The sequence below is a fragment of the Pholcus phalangioides genome, unplaced genomic scaffold (assembly GCF_987345545.1).
Source record: "Pholcus phalangioides strain wild (caught in Gottingen) unplaced genomic scaffold, Ppha-v1.0 ptg000004l_1, whole genome shotgun sequence".
Classification (NCBI taxonomy): domain Eukaryota; kingdom Metazoa; phylum Arthropoda; class Arachnida; order Araneae; family Pholcidae; genus Pholcus; species Pholcus phalangioides.
In genome coordinates, this window is record NW_028301597.1 from 18,250,073 (window position 1) to 18,269,104 (window position 19,032).

Sequence of the window (19,032 nt, forward strand, 5' to 3'; positions counted from 1 at the left end):
GCAGGAAAGAAAAGTCTCCCCCCCCCCACATGTTATACCAGAAATTAGAAATCACGTGATGGTCTCGACAAGTTAAGGCGAAAGAAACAGCAAATATTTTTGGTATTACGTAAAAAACATTCGGGGAGGAGAAGTAGAAATCGAGGCGACACGATTTCTCTTCTGGTTCCGAGATTTTGGATGTGATAAATAACATCTCAAACTATGGCTTGACCTCTTGTGTCTACGGACCCTATTTTCTTTCCCCCTCCATGAATGCCTTAAAAAAAAGTACCCTCGAGAAACTGGTCTCGCTTTTTCTTGTTATAAGACCACTTAAAGGTATAGCGAGTATTACGCAAACGGTTGCCAGAGAAGAAAAATGATAGCAACAGGTGTTTTTTCTTTTTTTTTTTTGCATGAATAATTGAGAAAAAAACTGGAAGAAGACATTCAAGGAATATCAATTTAATGTATTATGTGACTATTTTGCTTAAGAATTACTTTAATTTCTATACTATGTAAATATTGTTGAATTAAATAATAATAATAGAATTTTATACATATATCAATTAGATTGATGAGAAGTGGAAGTAGAGAGGCTGTGGTAGTAAGAGAAAGAAATTTGAATATCTTCAAAGCGGGTCAAGATCATTTTTAAGTAATGGTTGAGCACAAGTCCTCATATGAATAAAACGAGTTTTTCAGGAAAAAAATGGAAATCGAATGAGGATCAACAGTATTCTTTTTATTTACTGATTCATATCTCTTTGTTTCTCATGAAATTATTTAATATCTAGAGTTTTTGAATTTTTCTTCGTGGAATATTTCCCACATGAGAATATTTAAAAAATAAAAATTCAGGAGAGCTACAAAAATATTTCGTCTTTACTCTCCAGAACTTCATAGATTATATAGAACCATATAATAATATAATTATTATATAATTAGGTATATATCAAGAACATAGAAATTTTTAGTTAAAAAAAATTAACTACATGATATGAATACGATCACTCTAACTGTAATAACTAGGGCTAGGACTTCCATGACATATTTATTTTTAATTTTTTTTGCATAGTTCACTATTTTTACGTGATAGAGCATATTTTAATAATTTTATGACATTATTTGCATATTTCTGCATCTTTGATGAAAAATATTTTTTTTCCTTGCCCTCCCATCTTCTACTGAAAGACTTATACAAGGTCAGAAAAAGAAAAGAAAAAGACGAGGGATCTAAAAAAATGCAGAACATATTTCGTACTAAACGAATTTTTAGCCCTCGTGTGACAAAAATGATCAAAATGATCAACTTAACGAATTTTGTGTTAACCAATAAAACAATGCGAAAAATATTTAATTCGTATTAATCGAAAATCATATTGAGCAAGTTCGTCTTGAAAAGGTTCAACTATACTCCCATTTTAAGCTCCAAGTTTACGGATATATAAATTGATATTTTCAAGTTTTTCTCTTATGGGATATGCTTTTAGGCAGTAAACTTTCAGTTTGGTACAGAAACCAAGATAGTTTTCAAAAAAGTTGTGTTATTGTTTCTACATATGCGAGGCTTATACATTTGGCAGTTAGTAAATTGAAGAATTTCAGTTCAATCTATGACTGACGCTTTCAAATAATTGTAATTGCATTAATATTCCTCATTGGTGCATCCTTTCACCAAAATTAACTTTACCGGAAATGCAAAAGAAACATTTTTGGTAATTTTTCTTGTTTTATAGAGCAGGGGGTAGCCCACTTCTCTCTGATCGAGGACCAACATAATGATCAGCTGCAACGTCATAGGCCGCAACAGGAAAACTTGCATATTTGCATACATTATGAGTAATGTGGTGAAATCCTGGAAAAATATACACTGGTTTTTCCAAAAGTTAAGCACGCGACAGTGAAATCAACAGAAAAAATTGAAAAGTAAAGCTTTGATCAACACCAAATTGCACATGAAGGTAGTAAATATGTTTATGAATTGCAAGAAAATAAGAATTGAATACAAAGTTCAAAATAATATTTAATTTTCGTAAATAATGTGATAACATCACAATTATATTATGTCATATTATGTGATCACGTGTGTTACCACATTTGTTGTCCGTAACAAATTGATGCTTGAAGCCAAAAAAAAAAAAAAAAAAAAAAAACGTTGCAACCATGGATATAACAGCTGGGTTGGGGGGGGGGGTCACTCGTCGATTCCGCTTGGCTACTATAGCAATATACCGATCATCGGGGGGGGGGGGGGGTTGGTAATTCTTGGTCGACCGGGCACAGGTCTATTTTTTTCATCATGGAAAAATTACGATCAACACCAAAGAAAAGAGTGACATCTTTGATTGACTGCCCTGCTTCAATAGAACAGACAGTGAATCGTGATTGGTTGTAACATCTATATTTTAATACTGGCATCTACATCAGCAGCGATTTTCGGTCACTCAAATTCAACTAGGCTTTCAAAAATTGCTAATATGTATTGCGTGGAATGAACTTAACTTTTGGAAACGAGTGCACCAATTATGATTTTATTTGTTGGTTTGATATTTTTTATTTTTTCTCTCTCATAAACATAAAAAATGAGGAAAAACTTCAGGTAACAAAAACATTGAATTCTGACATGATCAGGAAAATTCCTTATCAAAGGTCAAAACAGTTGAGATATTTCCTCATTGATATCTAATTTTCATGTGTTTCATAGTTATATGTTTCATGTGATTGTGGAAAAAGATTTGCGAATATAAAATTTTCAAATTAATATCCATATAGTACGAGTATATATATATTATAAATTCAAAAATTCTCTGACATAATTTCTAGATACACATTATGCGCACAAAAGATCACTACGAATTTTTTCCCATCAATAAAACGCATATAAACTAATCCAACGTGAAGTATAATACACTTTATTTTTACGATACTACAAAGTATAACTTTCTTATGAAGAAAAGCCATGTTTTGCACACAAGCAAAAAAATTCTTACGAATTAAGTAAAAGAAAGGTGATAAAAAACACATCATTATTAAATGACATCAAATGATGCAATGCATAAATTCAGGTACCAAGTACGCATTTCCCAGTGATACTTTTTTTTATGAATTTTTTTTTATGGAGAATGATACTGAAACGGTACATAATTACATATGTAATAATAAACTCGACATATATGGTAGCCTATTACAGATGTTACCAACCCCTATGGTGCACGCAATTATTCTTTTTACACAAAAATTTCCCAAATTTTTGAAAACATTCGCAAATACGAGGACATATACTAATTTCGGAAGGAAAAACAAAAATTTTCAAAGGAAAATTTACACTTTCGAATTTAATTAAAATTATGGAGAAAGCACACTGTGGGAGATTCCTTCCAAATATGAGACAATCACGTTTGTACGGGGGGCATTGGACAACTCTTAACGACAGTAATTATAAAAATTGAGTGGGGTATAAAAATTTTCATGTTGGAGAAAGGAAAGAATAAGATTTGTGGTCTCGATTGTGGCACGTTCTAAGAAAAGTTGACCACCACCAGTTTGTTTTTACTTTCTGGAATGAGAAAAATAAAACATGTGCAGTATCGTATTTTAGAATCGCGTGCCGAATAAAAGCAGTTGAAACGAAGATTCACACGTACACGCACATTCCGGCATGTACCAGTTCGTAAGAAATTCCGTAGAGGAATCTGTACGAGGTACATATGCTGTTCAGTAGTAGTAGTAGTTCAAACGAAGGAATATAGTGGGAGGAGTGGAATAAGACAAATTTAGCGAGTAAAAGTAAAAAAAAGTTATATATATAACAAATAACTTATATTAAATTCTTCTGGTATCCAGTTGTATTCTTCTGATACCCCTTGTTGAGTATGGAGATTCTTTTTCGCTTCTTCAAACAGTACATAGATATCAATAAGGCTGCTATAACTAAAGCGGAACCACCAATCACTAACACAGCTATAGAAGGAGCAGACAAGGCTGGAAATACACACGCACACACATACACTCAATTATTTCACGATTGTAGTTATACAGTAAAGAGAAATTCTTCTAAATGGGCAATACGCTATTTAAATTTTGACGACTTTTACTAGTACAGAAAAGTAATATTGCTACAAAATTGACTCTTTACTACAGAAATGTTCAAAATATTGTGCAACTAAAAGTTCTAAGAAATTTCTATATGTCTGGGAATTAACATTTTAAAAAATTCTTTCTTGTTTCTGTTACATTTAAATTTTCATATTTCCTTAATTCATAAGTAAACGTAACCATCCTGAAGGATTTTTATGCAAAAGTGGAAATATTTAAGTACAAGGATGGATGATGATTTTTTTTGCTCTACCATGATACCTGAAATCAATAGCCTATCTGGATATTATGCCGAGTTGAACTTAGCATGGTCATTGCACTTACTCGGTATGCAAGAGGTACTGGGTTCCATTCCCGGTGGAGAGAACGACAATTTTTCCCGAAGCTCGCCTCTGCGTCATATCCACAGAGAGAGATATAGCCTATTTATTTCATTCAAGTAGAGGGTTTGCACTAACGAATGGCACGGTTTTAAAAATTTATATTTTCAAAACTATTACACATAATCTAAATACAGTAAAAACTGTCTTTAACGGAATCACAAGAGACTGCGATGTTTTTCCGTTGCTTTCCGTTTAATAAAGGTTCAATACATCATATTTCTGTAATACATGGGAAATGAAAACATTCAAAGTTTTTTTCCAACATCACTCAATAGATGACAGCACTTCCGTAGAACGCTGTGTCTCAAGTTAAAAATGATGACAATGAGAGAAAAAAGTTTTTGTGTATTAGAATATGCAAGGATTGTTTCCGCTACTTCTGCGCAACGTTTGAAACCGAAAAAAAAAAACAAAGAAACGAATGGTTGAGTCAATTACAGTCACTGCGTTCTACGCCACTAAGTGCGTTCACTAAGTGCTGCCATTTATTAAGCGATGCTGGAAAAAAAATTGAAAAAGTTCAAGGTTTTTTCTCTTTATTTTTATGTATCACAAATTTATATTATGCATAATAGTTTTGGAAATATAAATTTTTGAAATCATATCATTCATTTGGGCAAACCCTGTATTAGCCGGGAAATGATTTGTCATCAAAAATACCAGAACAATTAATTAAAACTGCGGTACATACGACAATGCCTCTGGTCACTTCGATCCCCGCAGTGATTGTGTCCATCGCATCCAAAATCTTTCGATATGCACCTGAAGTTTGCGCAAGCATATTGCGATGATGGGTCTTCGCATGGAGAGTCTAAGAAATTACCGTAGATAGGAAATAAGCATAATTACTGAAAACTGGTATCTACCATGACTGCTATGACATTATTCGACAAAAATCTGGAAGAAATAACCAGATTACTCGCATATAAATTTCATAATTTGGAATCGTAGAACTTACGTAGAAAAGAAGTGAAGATGAATTGAAATCCCTGGTAACCATTGGTTTTCCCTTTACCGGATTCGAAAACAATCGTCACGTTGCCAAGAGTTTCGAAAGCACGTGATTCGCTCGGGTCGGTGAAGCTAATACAACCACCTCCGTAAATTCCATCGGGCTTACCGAAACTATCAGACACCTAGGGAAAAAAGTAATAATAATAAATCACTCACATAAAACGTTCAATTTCCTAGTTTCATAGATCTTAGTGCGCTCTTTATTCAGTTTACTACTACATCGATTAGCTTTTTTGCTTTTTGTAGTCTGGCATAATTATTGCGTGTGAAAATATGGCATGGGTGTGTCATTACAGTTGAACATTACATTTCGCCCTGGTCCGATGGTCGGTTGCGGGGGGGGAGGGAATTTGCATATTTCCAGGAATTTTCTTTCGTGCAGCGCTATCTATTGACGAAAAACTAAAATAATTTTCTTTTCTGTACTGGAAAAAATTCCCCTTCGTGAGAATAACTCTTTTGTGAACCGTATTCAAATGTACAGATTCCTTAAATTGTTATGAGTTTGAAACTGTTTAAGAAATTAAGGGAACACCCTACATATATGCAAGTAACCTATAACTTTTGCAACCTACCTTGATCTTATCTACACAACCAGGACGTAGATCAACTCTCCTTGTTGCAATAGTTATGCCATACTGCTTCCCAATAGGTCGTAAAATAATTTTGCATTTGATGTTCGGTCTGTATTCGTTCATTTCCAAGACTCCGGAAGAATTCACTGAACCACTTGGAGGGTGGACCGTGATCTGAATCGGATTGTGATCATCGCAGTCTGGCGGAATCAAGTCTAAATAATAATTTTTATTTGTCATATTATTGTATTTAATTTGCAAAATTTTCTACTTGATGTATAGGAAGATTCAGAACACAATAAATCCCTCAAAGTACTTTTCATTCATGTTACGGTAAATGGGCACAATAGCGAGTTATGCATAATCACCAATCGCCTCGGTGCATTTGATAAATTTATCAATTTTACAGACGATCATGCATAATTCCGAAGCGTCGTTGGTAAATTTAATAAATGATAAAAAAAAATTACATCACTTTTTTATCGGAGATTATGCATAATATCTAAATTATGAGTGCAGTTGGTAAATTTGATGAATGTTAAAAATGATCACCTTTATCGATGATTATGCATAATACCCAAGAGTATCTGGTAAATTTGATAAATACTTGAAATTTTTCGCTTTTACCGGTAATTATACATAAAACCCCAGTGTAACTGGTGAGTTTGATAAATATGGAAAATATTCCTAAATGGGTGTCTCTGTAGTATGTTTGATAAATATAGTCGGTCCCGATACAACGAACTCCCACTTGATTGATTTCACGATTTAACGAATTTCTTTTCTTTCGAATCAAGTCCCTGTGCGAAGCTGTTGAATGAGAACTTGAAAAAATTCGTTAAATCAAAGAATTTGTTAAATGAGAGCTCGTTATATCAGAGAACGACCATAAAATTAGTTAAACAAGGGATTATTATATCTGTATGCGATCGTAAAATTTGTTAAATGAGAGTTCGTTGTATCATGGTACTATCGAAAAATTTGTTGACTAGGAATTCGTTATATTGAGGTCCGATTTCAGAATTCGTCAAACAGGAGTAAATTGTTATATGAGTTATTTCGGGGGGGGGGGGGGGTGTTCGGAAAAATTTGTTGAATATCAGGATTCATTAAAACCAGTTCAGATTCGGGTTCACAATTACGGTCGTTTGAATAATTTATCTTATCACGGTAATAGGATTTATTTATGAAGTGGCGATTATGCTTATATAATAACCGTCAAGGGCAATGAATTTAGTGTGATTTGTGTACGATCATGTTTACCAGAGACGCTTGGATATTATGCATGATCGCTAGTTGAAAATGATAATCATTTTTAGCACTCCATTAAAACTACCAACGTGGCTTGGGCATCATACATAACCACCGGTGAAAGTGATAAACTTAGGGAAATTTATCAACCTTACCAAAATAGTCGGTGATTATGCATAATAACTACTAGATTTATCACATTTACCGCCCGTAACATTTACACCATACAGGCAATGTCAACAAGAAGCTTGGTATACTCACATATCGGAAGCGATGCTAATGCTGCACATAACAATGGAATCAAAGTTATGATTCCGGATAGAAGCCGAACCATCCCTATGACGCTCCCGAACGAAAATAGTAGACATTTTCTAGAAAATTCTTTGCTGGTCACGGTGAAGCCACTTCAAGAACACCCGCCGAGATCTATCGATAACGTTTCGAGAAGCCAACCGATAATTCGAGAAAAACAAATATGTATTTATGCTGATTATTCTCAAAGAGGAACGATATCCCCATATCGAAATTCCGAACCGTTACATAACGAAGGAAAGGGCCGCTCCATTTCTATTGCATTATTTCTTTCGAGTTTATTACAAAAAAAAACATTTAATATGTAAGGTATAATGATTGTAAATAGGGTTCTGCATATTTACGTATTCGAAATTGATTGTTAACTTCAAAATCAGAGGCTCTCATATGGTTTTTCCACCTGGGGGCTACAAGAATTCTGCCGCCCTTCACCTGATTCTAGTCTAGTTTTCTTGACTGCTCTTTCCTTGAATTCGCCGCCCTGCGCTATATATATAACCCATTCTCCACCTACAAGTACGCTAGTGTCTTTAAGTCGCTTTAGTGATTCACATGCTTCCACACTGTTTTGGTCACTCATATACTTGCACATGCTCTAGGTCATTCATTTGCTTACTCACTGACGTGGTTGCTTGCTTTATATAGGTCACTCTTTCGATCATTTATAAGTTTACACATATTCTAGGTCAACAGTTCTCAACCTTTATTGGCTCATGAAGTTCTTTAAGGTGTATAATTTCTGAATCGGAGCCCCGTAGCCTCCTCCCCTTATTCTATTTTTTACAAATGTACTGATTTGTTTTGTTTTCCTCGAGCGTGGAGCGCGGGTTGAGAACTGCTGTTCTAGGTCGTTCTTTTGGTCATTCACATGCTTGCACACGCTCTGGATCACTCACTGACCGGATCTCTTGTTCTTATGCCACTCTTTTGGTCCACAGATCCCCATTCCTACGCACGCTCCAAGTCCCTGTTTTTCTCACTCACGTGCATGCAAACTCTCTAGGTCACTCTTTTGATCACTCACTAACCCCTTACTATCTGGGCAGAGGCGGATTTTGTTTAGGTTTATGCAAATTTTGCTGCCCTCTTTCCATTCTACTAATTTTTTTTTGGTGACGCATTCCTCAAATTTGCTGCACTGGGCTATAGCCCGTTAAGCCCTTCTATAAATACGCCACTGTTCAAACTACAGTAAAAGTCTGGTAAAATGAGCGCGGCTTAAAATGAGAATCACTCAAACGAGTGTTTCGCAAGTGATTGTCAAAAAGGAGTCACAAAATGTATTCTCTATAGCGAGTTGAAAATTAGAAAGCGTTCACTATAACGTCAAAGGAATTCTCTAAATCACCAGTTTTTCCTTCAAGAATTAAACTTATGGATGACGCTTATCAACTTACATGATTACTCGTCAACATTTCTAACAGAAAATGGACATAGAAAAGTCACATTTTTTACCCCCCCCCCTCCCACTTTTTTTTTACGTATTTCCAAGAGATACGTACGATCTATCCAAGGAATTTTTTAGTAATAGTAGACACACTTATGCTCGAACCGGGATTCGAACCTAGACCTACGCAGTCAGAGGCTAGCTCCCATGACCACCCGACTGCCAGGTGGCTTAAGCCAAAACCATTTACAGCGGAAGACCACCGCGCGAAGCTCGTGACGTCACTGAAGAAGGTCATCTCACCTACATCCATTGGATATGCTACAAAAAGGGTAAAGATGACGCATGCGTCGGCCTGCTATATCTAATGGTTATAGGTGAGATTACCTTCTTCAGTGACGTCACGAGCTTCGCGCGGAGGCCTTATGCTATAGATGGTGTTGCTTAAGCTGACTGTTAAACTTGCCCACTATACACACTGGATATGTGACAATTTTATTCGATTTCTGTCTCTCCTAGTCACTAATGATCCCAGATATTATTTAACCGGAACTGACCGGTTCTTGACCGGAACTTAGTCCAGTTATTTCACCAGAACTTGGACCAGTCATTTGACTAGAGCCTGGAGCAGTCATTTGGCCAAAACTATGACCAGTCATTGGACCAGAGCTTGGACTAGTCATTTGATCAAAACTTAGACCAGTCATTTGATCAAAACTTAGACCAGTCATTTGATCAAAACTTAGACCAGTCATTTGATCAAAACTTAGACCAGTCATTTGATCAAAACTTAGACCAGTCATTTGATCAAAACTTAGACCAGTCATTTGATCAAAACTTAGACCAGTTATTTGACCAGAGCCTCGACCAGCCATTTGGCCAGAACTAGGTTTGACCAAAGCTTGGACCAGTTATTTGACTAGTCTTGTAAGTGAGCAATGAGATAATAATTGAAAATTTTAACTGTTCGAATTGTTGGCTAAATCGCATTAATAATACGAAATTATATGCCCACAAAAACCTCTTAGAGAAAAATCAACTGCTGTCCGACCAAAAAATTGACTCTCATGACTAGGGTTGGGTTCTTACTCGCCAATATTATAGCGAAATGATCTAAAAGACATTTGCAGAAAATGCAAAAAAATCAACAAACTAACACCTAACAGAGCAAAAAAAAAATTAATTAAAATTCGCTTATAACGAAAAATCCGTTACAGCGGCAATTTTCGGCGTGATTGGGTCTGTCATTATAACGGACTTTTACTTTACGAACAATTTTTTTTCAAATTTCTAAAAATTGTTGGAAAGCACTTGAATTGAATTTTTTGTATTGCATCTTATTGTTGCCGATACCAGTCCCAGTTCAGCGCAACAAAGTTTTGGTCAACTAACCATGCTGCTAAGAATCGCTACTAGAAATACTTGATTGTCAGATTAAAATGTATCGGCTCTTCCGAAATCTACCGCTAGTTACATAGGTAATAAGATGTACATTTTACTCGCAATTACCTTCGTCGCGTTGGTTAGTGGCCTCGCGCGAGATGGTCAAGTATATCCTGCAGATGATGACAAGTTATCTGTCAACAGAGTAGCGATAGTAAGTACTGCCGAATAAATATTGTTTCAACTTAATATTAAAACAAAATTTCAGAGTGATTCTACGCTATAATAAGAATAAGGTGTTTAACCCTTTAAGCGGCACAGCAGAAATCACTAAAACCTCTTTTTAATGAGTTAGGCTTCATATCGATTTTCACAAGGTGCAGACTAAGGGGCATAAGGGAAATAAGGTTCCAGCGTGAAATCAACTTCACAAAATGTCGGGGGAGTGCCAATGCTAAAATAAATGACTTCCAAAGAGACGATATATCTCGTTGATGCCGCTTAAAGGGTTAAAAGTTACCCGTGTCCTGACTAACGATTCCCCCATGCCTTTCAATGTTGTTTGTCTTGATTAACTGTCATCATTTTTATTTGATGTTACTGCGTTAGGCCGGTCATCTCCTTGAAGCTACTAGGAGTCAAAACAAGTCGCGGAACAAATCATATGTATGTGCAAGACTCTTAAGGGCCCTTCGCACTATGACTGGGCCCAGTCATAGCGCGAAGGGCCCTTTATAGCGGTTCGGCGTATACACGCGACTTGTTTTCGGTTTTCGGACACCAGATTTTTTAATGTTGTGGGGGGGGGGGGGGTCTGTTCCGTTCCCAGCATGCAGGCAAAAGCGAGGTTAAATAATTCAGTATCACAGTATGCATCTAGCCCAATCAGTGGATTTTTGTATTGAAGATATATTCAAGACTTTTTCCAGAATCTATGAGTCAAATTTCCCGACATGCCAGGTAATACGGTTATTCCCAGCATGCCGGTGTCCCTCGATGTTTTCCGACATGCCGGGTAATGCCAGAGAATACGTTAATCCGAAGACCTAGTCTTTCAAGAAATATGCAGCTTTGCATAAGAGATGAAAAACCACGTGATACCAGGTATATAATAACACATCCCGCTGAAATATACTCTACACTCAGCCCTTAATATTTTGATAAATTGGGCTGAATGGGTGGACACACAGAGCCAGCTACAGAATCACAATGTGTGCCCTGTGCCCCCCCCTCCCCCACAAAATCATTTTGTAGATGTTAATACATCTTGAACTTTTTATTGATAAATTTATTTATCACTTAACCCTTACAGCGACAATGACTAAATATCTCGCCTAACTTGATGTATTTACGCAATTTCAAGATATCTCACTCGCTTAAAACCCTCTCTTATTGCCAAGTCGAGATACCGCTCCACCACTACAGCGGCTGCTTAAGAAGTACTGATACCTGTGTTTTGAATTCTCAAAAGCCGACAACTCAACAGGCTATTTTGCCTATTATATTATGAGTGAATTTTAAATGCCCTGTGCCTATTTGTGTTCCCTGTGGGGAGGGTTGAAAAACAATGGCACACAGTTAGCTCAGATCCTGCACAGGTGATTGATTGGTACACCATGGAAAATGGTGCTTCTTTGGAACTGGTCAACGAATTCCGTCAATCTCATCGCATTTTCATACTTCGGTACTCTTAACAGTTAGTTAATTACAGTACTCTTAATGTTAGAATTAATTACTCATATTAAAGAATTAAATATTCATATTAAAGAATTAAATATTCATATTAAAGAATTAAATATTCATATTAAAGAATTAAATATTCATATTAAAGAATTAAATATTCATATCAAAGAATTAAATATTCATATTAAAGAATTAATTATGCAACGTATCTATTACAAATGCCAAATGTGTACAAAATATCATAGCCAATAATTTCAATTTTTCAGAATAAGAACTTCAAGAATCTGCTCTTTAAAATTCGATTTATGGTGACCGTGGACATTTCATCTTGATGAGTATGTAATGTAATGAAGCCCTATTTTGCAGGGGGCTACCTCCCAATGGAGACAATTTTTTTTTATTCGAAATTTTTTACCTTTACTAAAGTTAACCTCATCAAGGAGGCGTAACCGTTATCTGAAGAACAGTGGCCCTCTTGGAGAAAGTTAATTTGTTCCCAATATTTTAACCCCTTAATGATCACGGAAATATATCTCGTCTCGTCCCTGTGCGACTGGAAGAAATAAATTTGAGCTATCTCTTCCTTCTGTACTCTTCATTGGTAATTCTGTGAAAAAGAGCGCTCAACCTTTGCGAGCCACTTCATTGGTTTGAAAACGTGTCGCGGGCCACTTAAGCGATCTGGAACAGTGTGGTAAGTCATTTGAGCGATCTGTAAATGCACCGCGTGCAGCTCGATTGATCTGCTGGTGACTTAAATGACCTGGACCAGCAGAGCGGGCCGCTTAAATGCTCTACCACTGAGCCGTGGAAAATATGCTCAAGTGAATTGTAAATACGCCGCAGGTCCGTCAAGTGATCTGGGAATGTTCCGCTCACTTTATTTTCAAAAATTAGGTTTGGGGTCCAGGACCACATAATGACTCCAAGGGCCACATTTTCCCGCAGACCATGCGTTGAACATGGTATGCTATAGAAGCACAATTCGTCTTTTTCTTTTCTTTTACCTGAGAACATTTTCTTTTATCTTTTTCCCACGCTGCGGTTGGTTTGTAGATTACAGCGGGGGTTGAGAAAGTAACATACACAGGAGAGGGTGCCTGAGAGAAAGAAACAAAATGAAAGAAAAAACATACACTAGTTTTTCTCATCTTTTTTCCTTTATTTCCCATGTGTGAATAATGATACTACTTTTTTTTACATTTATCTCTGTTAGTTTCATCTGCACATCGTCCAAATTTGTTGCCAAACGCTTGTACGTAAAGGGGTTAATTTTTCTCTTGCGTCAGTTTTTCCCAAACTTTTGTCACCCTTGAGTCCCTTGTCCTGGTCTTTGTTCACCCGCGGCTTTCAAGGACGGTCTAACATAGAACCGAATAGGTACGTGTCAGTATTGCCAGCTTGCCACTACGCCCCTGATAAATGTTGGTGATGCATTGATGCCCTTATGAGCCGCGACGAACGTTTTGAGAACCACTATCTTCCGCGATAAAAGACACGAGAGCAAAAAAAAATTAACTTTATATGCTTCTCTCTCCCTCTAGAATCACCTTGAAAGTCCGCACAATATCGATAAGCGGAGCTACGAAGTCCCCGAATCATCGCAAGGTAAGGACGCACAGAGTGAATCGAAATACTTGGGGCAACGAAGAGAGACCCAGGAGCTGAAAAAGAGGGATATTTCGGAGGATTTGCTCGATGATGATGCTCAACAGCAACAACCTTTCGGAAACGACGAGGAATTCGAAGATTCCTTGAGCGATGCATCGAATAAAGACTCCAAAGTCTCCAGGTCTCTAACCGCTGAAGAGCCAGGAGACGCCGCGGACAGCGACACCGCGAAGAAAATGAAGAAAAAATCTGCGGACGGTGCTCAAAACCCCCAACAGGAGACTAAAGCTCACAACATAGAAAAGAAATCCAGCGAAGACGATAGTAGTAACAGCGAGGGCGAGGACAATAAATTTCCCAGATCGATAGGCAGGCCTTCCTTGACGAAGGGCAGCAACTTCGCCCTGGAGAGTAAAGTGCGCGTCGAGATGCCTTCTTGGAAATCTATACCGAATTTGTCGTTCAGGGGAAAAGACGAGAAGAGAAAACTAGTTCTTCTGCAGAAAATCCTGCTACAGGAAGTTCTGGAAAAGGCAGGCTCACGAAAATTCGGGAAACCGCAGATTGCGGAAACGTTTACCACTTTCGCCGAAGAGACCACGACCGAAAATGCTGATATAATGGTAACTGATTTCTTTGAAAACGCGGAAACTACCGATATGGTATGCATGATTCTTTCTTTAAACCGAAAACAACTCGGGTGAGATCGCTATATAAGCACTTTACTGTCTGGGGGTAGCCCTGGGTCAGTTGAAGCGGGAAATATCCGTAACATTTGACCTTTCAAGTCTACCTTCCTTTGCGAGGTTGAACTAGTCCAGTAGCTAAGAAGCCCATGTCCCCTATGAATCATATTTACTCTTCTCGTCCTTTCCCCCTCCCGTCTACCAAGGGATCCTTACTCTCTCATCCAGGGACGAGACCTTTTTTATTCACTGAATTGCACTCTGGACCAGAGCCCTGGACCAGGCACTGATCTAGAATGGGGGAAGGGGTAAGGATGACCACATCCCTTCCAAGTGCCGAATTATATGGAAAAAGCAGGTGTATGTAAAATGTAAGATGGCCCAACGAATTCATAATAAAAAAGACCCCTCTCGACAAATCAACATCGGTTCGAGCCTACCTTGGGCTTGAGTTAGCTTCTTCAGTGGAAGTTATATGTATAACTGTCTTCTCACCATTATGGGTCACAGTGCAAAGTCATGTTCTGGGGCCTCATACTTAACTGGAAGTACATGTAAATCTCTCGATAACAGACACCATGGGACGGAGAATTTTGTCCGCTAACAGGAGGTGTCCGCTAGCGAGAGCGTCAGTAAGTGGAAGTAAAACTGCATGTATATATATACTTAGCTTACGCACTGACATGCTTATCCTCGAAAACCCACGGTTAAAAATCTCCAGTACTCCCACCCCCTCCCACCCCCTTAGGCCTCGGCCATGCGCACATGGGGGAACAGTTGGAACCAAACTACTTTGATCTGTGGCGTCACATGTGGCTGTTCCAGAGTAGTTGAGACTCTTGTTGAATTTCTTAGTTAGAACTCTGGGCTAATTTGGCAGTCGCTGTATCGGGCCTGTCCACACCAATGGGTCATCAGTTATGGGTAGGTAGTTGCAGTCATGTTGGGCCTGTGCTCTTTATTGGGTCGTCTGTTAAGGTATGCGGTTGGGCCAAAAAAGTGTTCTTCACCGTTCTTCGCAGAGATAGTAAACTTTTATTCCCATGGTAAATATATATAGTTTTTTCTTCTATCTTACCATTCAGTCGAGCTTCACCACGACTAAAATGGAAGAAGAATTAGATATGATGCACATGGCTAAAGCCCAAGGTGGTGGCGGTTTAGGTGCCAGCGGTGGCTTTGAATATAAGAAAGGCCCGAGCGTTCCCAGTCGTAACCAGGCTTACGACGAGATAGATTTCGAAAAAAAGAAATTGATGCTCCATAAGGAAGGCAAAAGAGATGAAGAGGAAGACGACGACGAAGAGGAATTCGGACAAACATACGCCAAACAATCCGTAGGGGAATACGAAGGGGGAGTTGCCGAACGGAACGTGAAGCGAGATTACGCCAAATACGGTAGACCAAAGCATCGAGACGTCAATAAGAAACGTCCGAGGGACGTGAAAAACATAGCGTCGAAATCTGTCGCCGAGGAGAAGAATAATAATCGGAATAACAATTCGGAACCGAAATCCGATAACGAAAGGTCTGCTCCGGAAACTGTCGAGAAACGCGCGTACAGACTCTACCAGTATCCGTCAGAAAAAAGGCCAAGCCAAATGTTTAGAATGAAGAAGTGGCCATCTAGGCAGTTCGTTAAGCGTCCGATGTACGAGAGTGGCTATCCTGCCTTCGACAGAGACGAGACGAGGATGGACGCGAGCGACGCACGAGCCGTTTCTGAACGAGAGAGCGCTAGGAGCCAGCGATCTCAATCTCTCGGTCTCTCAGACGTTGGAAACGACGATCCCGTGAAATCCGTCAGAAATAGCGCGAGCATCTCCGATGAAGAAAAACTGGACGAACGATCATTTTCACGGGCTAGACCACGGAGATCATTTCTGATGAAGCTCAATCATCCCGCAGACGAAAGGCGCGAAGGAGTTGGACAATATGTCAGAAATGGTTCATCAATGCACTCTGACTTCTATGTGATACCATAGCCTAAAAAAAGGACATGAATACCGATTCGTCTCGGGTCGAACCCATTGTGAATGCGGTGAAATTAAAAAAAAAACGCTACCTTTTTAGTGTTTACTTATGAAATAAACTGCGCTTGTCCACTTGTTGCAAGAGGCGAGCCCGATATTACTCATGGGCGCTTATATTGAATTCCACTGATTTATTTGGCAGACTTCTAGGTTATTTCTCTCTATTAAAGCATCTTGGAAACTCAACTCACTTTTCAATCTGATATTACCTTGTTTCCTTTACGCCAGGGTGGTGCGCAAGCTCTGGCTCGCGAGCCAAATGCGGCCCGCCAATTGGTTCTATCCGGCCTGCGAAAAAATTGGTAGAAAGTGTTAATAATCACGATAAATAGGCTGACCATATTTCTTTCATAAAAATAAGGGATATCGCCGAAATAAGTGATCATATCAAGGCAAGTAAAGTTGCTAGTTACATTACAGCCTAAATAATTGTCAAAGACATGTAAATTTGTAAGTTACAGCCAAACAGTGCCAAAGGTGAGTAAATTTGCCGGTTACAGCAGAAAAATTGTCAAATGTGAGTAAAGTTGCCATTCACGGCCGAAAAAATTGTCTTAGGTAATTAAAGTTTTCAGTTAGCCAAAAAATTGTCAAAAACAAGTCAAGTTGCCAATTAGAGTCAAAAAATTTCCAAATGCAAGGAAAGGTGCGACTATCGCTAAAATTACTAAAAAAACCACCAATCGCAAAAAATGATGGGTAAGTACTGCAAGTCAAAATGCAATTTACCTAAAAACGTATTATGTTTGATAGAATGTGAGAATTATTTATCGGACTATAATTGATTATGGTAGACATAATTATCATGATATAATTTGTACATCATGGAAATAATCCTGATTTTTGATTTCAAAAACTCAACAAAACCAAGTTAAAAAAATTTGGGAGAGCCAAAGTGTTGCAGGAATGTCCCGTAAAATACGGGTCATATGTTCACACATTATATACACGTTTCTGGCCCGCAGACTGAAAAGATTGTGCACCAGTACTTTACACTGTTTTTTAGAGAACCGTTTTCTGTGATGCCACGGAAAATGTAACGTAGCTTTTTTGTTTATGAGATTAACATTTGAAGGGGGGGGGGAATACCTGGGGGATTAAAAAATCCGGCAACTTCCGGACCTGAGGAGTGTCAGAGTTTGGATGGTTATATGCAGATTGTCCTAAATTGTTTGCACAAAGGATATCGTGGCACCCGTTGACTTAAAAAAAATCAATTACAACAACTTTTTAAATGAAGTGAGATTACTCAAATTGTCTTACCAAAACAAATCAATTTTTTTATGCAGTACCCATGCGGCAACTACGACATTATCGAAATGTAGGTTCCGACGGAGATATCTCTGCTGTGCATATACAATTTGGGACAACCTGCATGCTGTTTACAGGGATCATAGGTAACAGGGCGTATGGCATTGTACTGGCGGACAGTTGGTCCTAGAGGCATACCTCCAATTAGAAAAAGCATCTAAATAACGTGTAGTAGTCAGAAATGTCATTCATGTTGCAAGGGGTTGTACAGTTATTAAAATATAAAAAATATATTTTTTTATACGGACACCCTGTTCTCAAAAACCTAATTAAAAAGTTTTTGTCCTGTCTCTCCTGATACCAACAAAAGAAATTCTACGTTTATAAGTGCCGCTGAGATATTCGAATTTGAAAAACAGAGGAAAGTTGGGGGGGGGGACAGCATTAACTGTGGGAAAGCCGTTTTACCCGCATCTAATGCTGTTTTTCCCATTTTTCCTTCATTTTTTTAATTGGAATATTCTAGTGAATAACATATTGGTGGAATCTCCGCAAAGATACATGCTGTTTGGCCAATTAACATCGTTTTTCTCTGCGCTGTTTTATAAGGGGAGGTTGTGCTTCGGTTTTGCATATGAAATATTTGAATTCTTTTTATCACATTAGACACACTTTGACGTGCGCAAAACAAGTTGCATTTCGCTTAGATTGCACAGGTGTTTTTTTTTTCTTTTCACGTAAGAACTGAATAATAATTTTTTTTTCTGACGAATGGTAAGAGAAAGAAGCCTTCTTTTCTTGTACAAGCTTTCAGTCCATAATTCTTGTGCCCATTTATGAAATAGTCTTCGATCTTTTAATTCTTCTCGAAATTTCATGACTAGGCATCGCAGATACTCTTACAACAATTATTTCGCCTTTTCAATGTCCAATAAATATATGTTGTCTTTAGCCATCTTCATACTTTCAGGGGAAAAAAAATTGATTTCACATACCATGTGAAACAGTCTCGGAGAAAAATGCAAATTTCTTTCCCCGACGTCAGAAAACACGCACATTTTTTTTTCCAGGTTTTAACCTTCACTATAAGTTTTAAAAAAAAAATTCTGGAGCGCAGTGTAGCATTGATCAAAATTATTTTCATTGTTTGTTATAATTATATATATATATATATGTTTCTTAACATGTTTAGTTCCACTCGTGATTATCGCTCTAAAATTTTCATATATTTATATTCATAACTTTTCGAATTATGACGATTTTTCGGTTTTCCTAAAACTTTTTCCCCCACCTCCTCACAGAAAAACAGGAAACAAGTTTGGAAAAAAGAAGAAATAACTAATATATATAAAAATATATTTTTTTTATTTTTCGAGCACAAAG

The 19,032-nt window shown here is 37.7% G+C and overlaps 1 protein-coding gene across 1 annotated transcript; it reads right to left on the minus strand.

The window, feature by feature from the left end:
• Positions 1–1,988: 1,988 nt before the first annotated feature.
• Positions 1,989–7,837, minus strand: LOC149086691 (uncharacterized). The gene is made up of 5 exons (XM_089231047.1): positions 7,565–7,837; positions 6,053–6,267; positions 5,422–5,599; positions 5,155–5,274; positions 1,989–3,966 (listed from the first exon to the last, which is right to left on the minus strand). The coding sequence occupies exons 1-5, from the start codon at positions 7,635–7,637 to the stop codon at positions 3,803–3,805; spliced, it is 750 nt and encodes a 249-aa protein (XP_089087173.1). The 5' UTR covers positions 7,638–7,837; the 3' UTR covers positions 1,989–3,802.
• Positions 7,838–19,032: the final 11,195 nt, after the last annotated feature.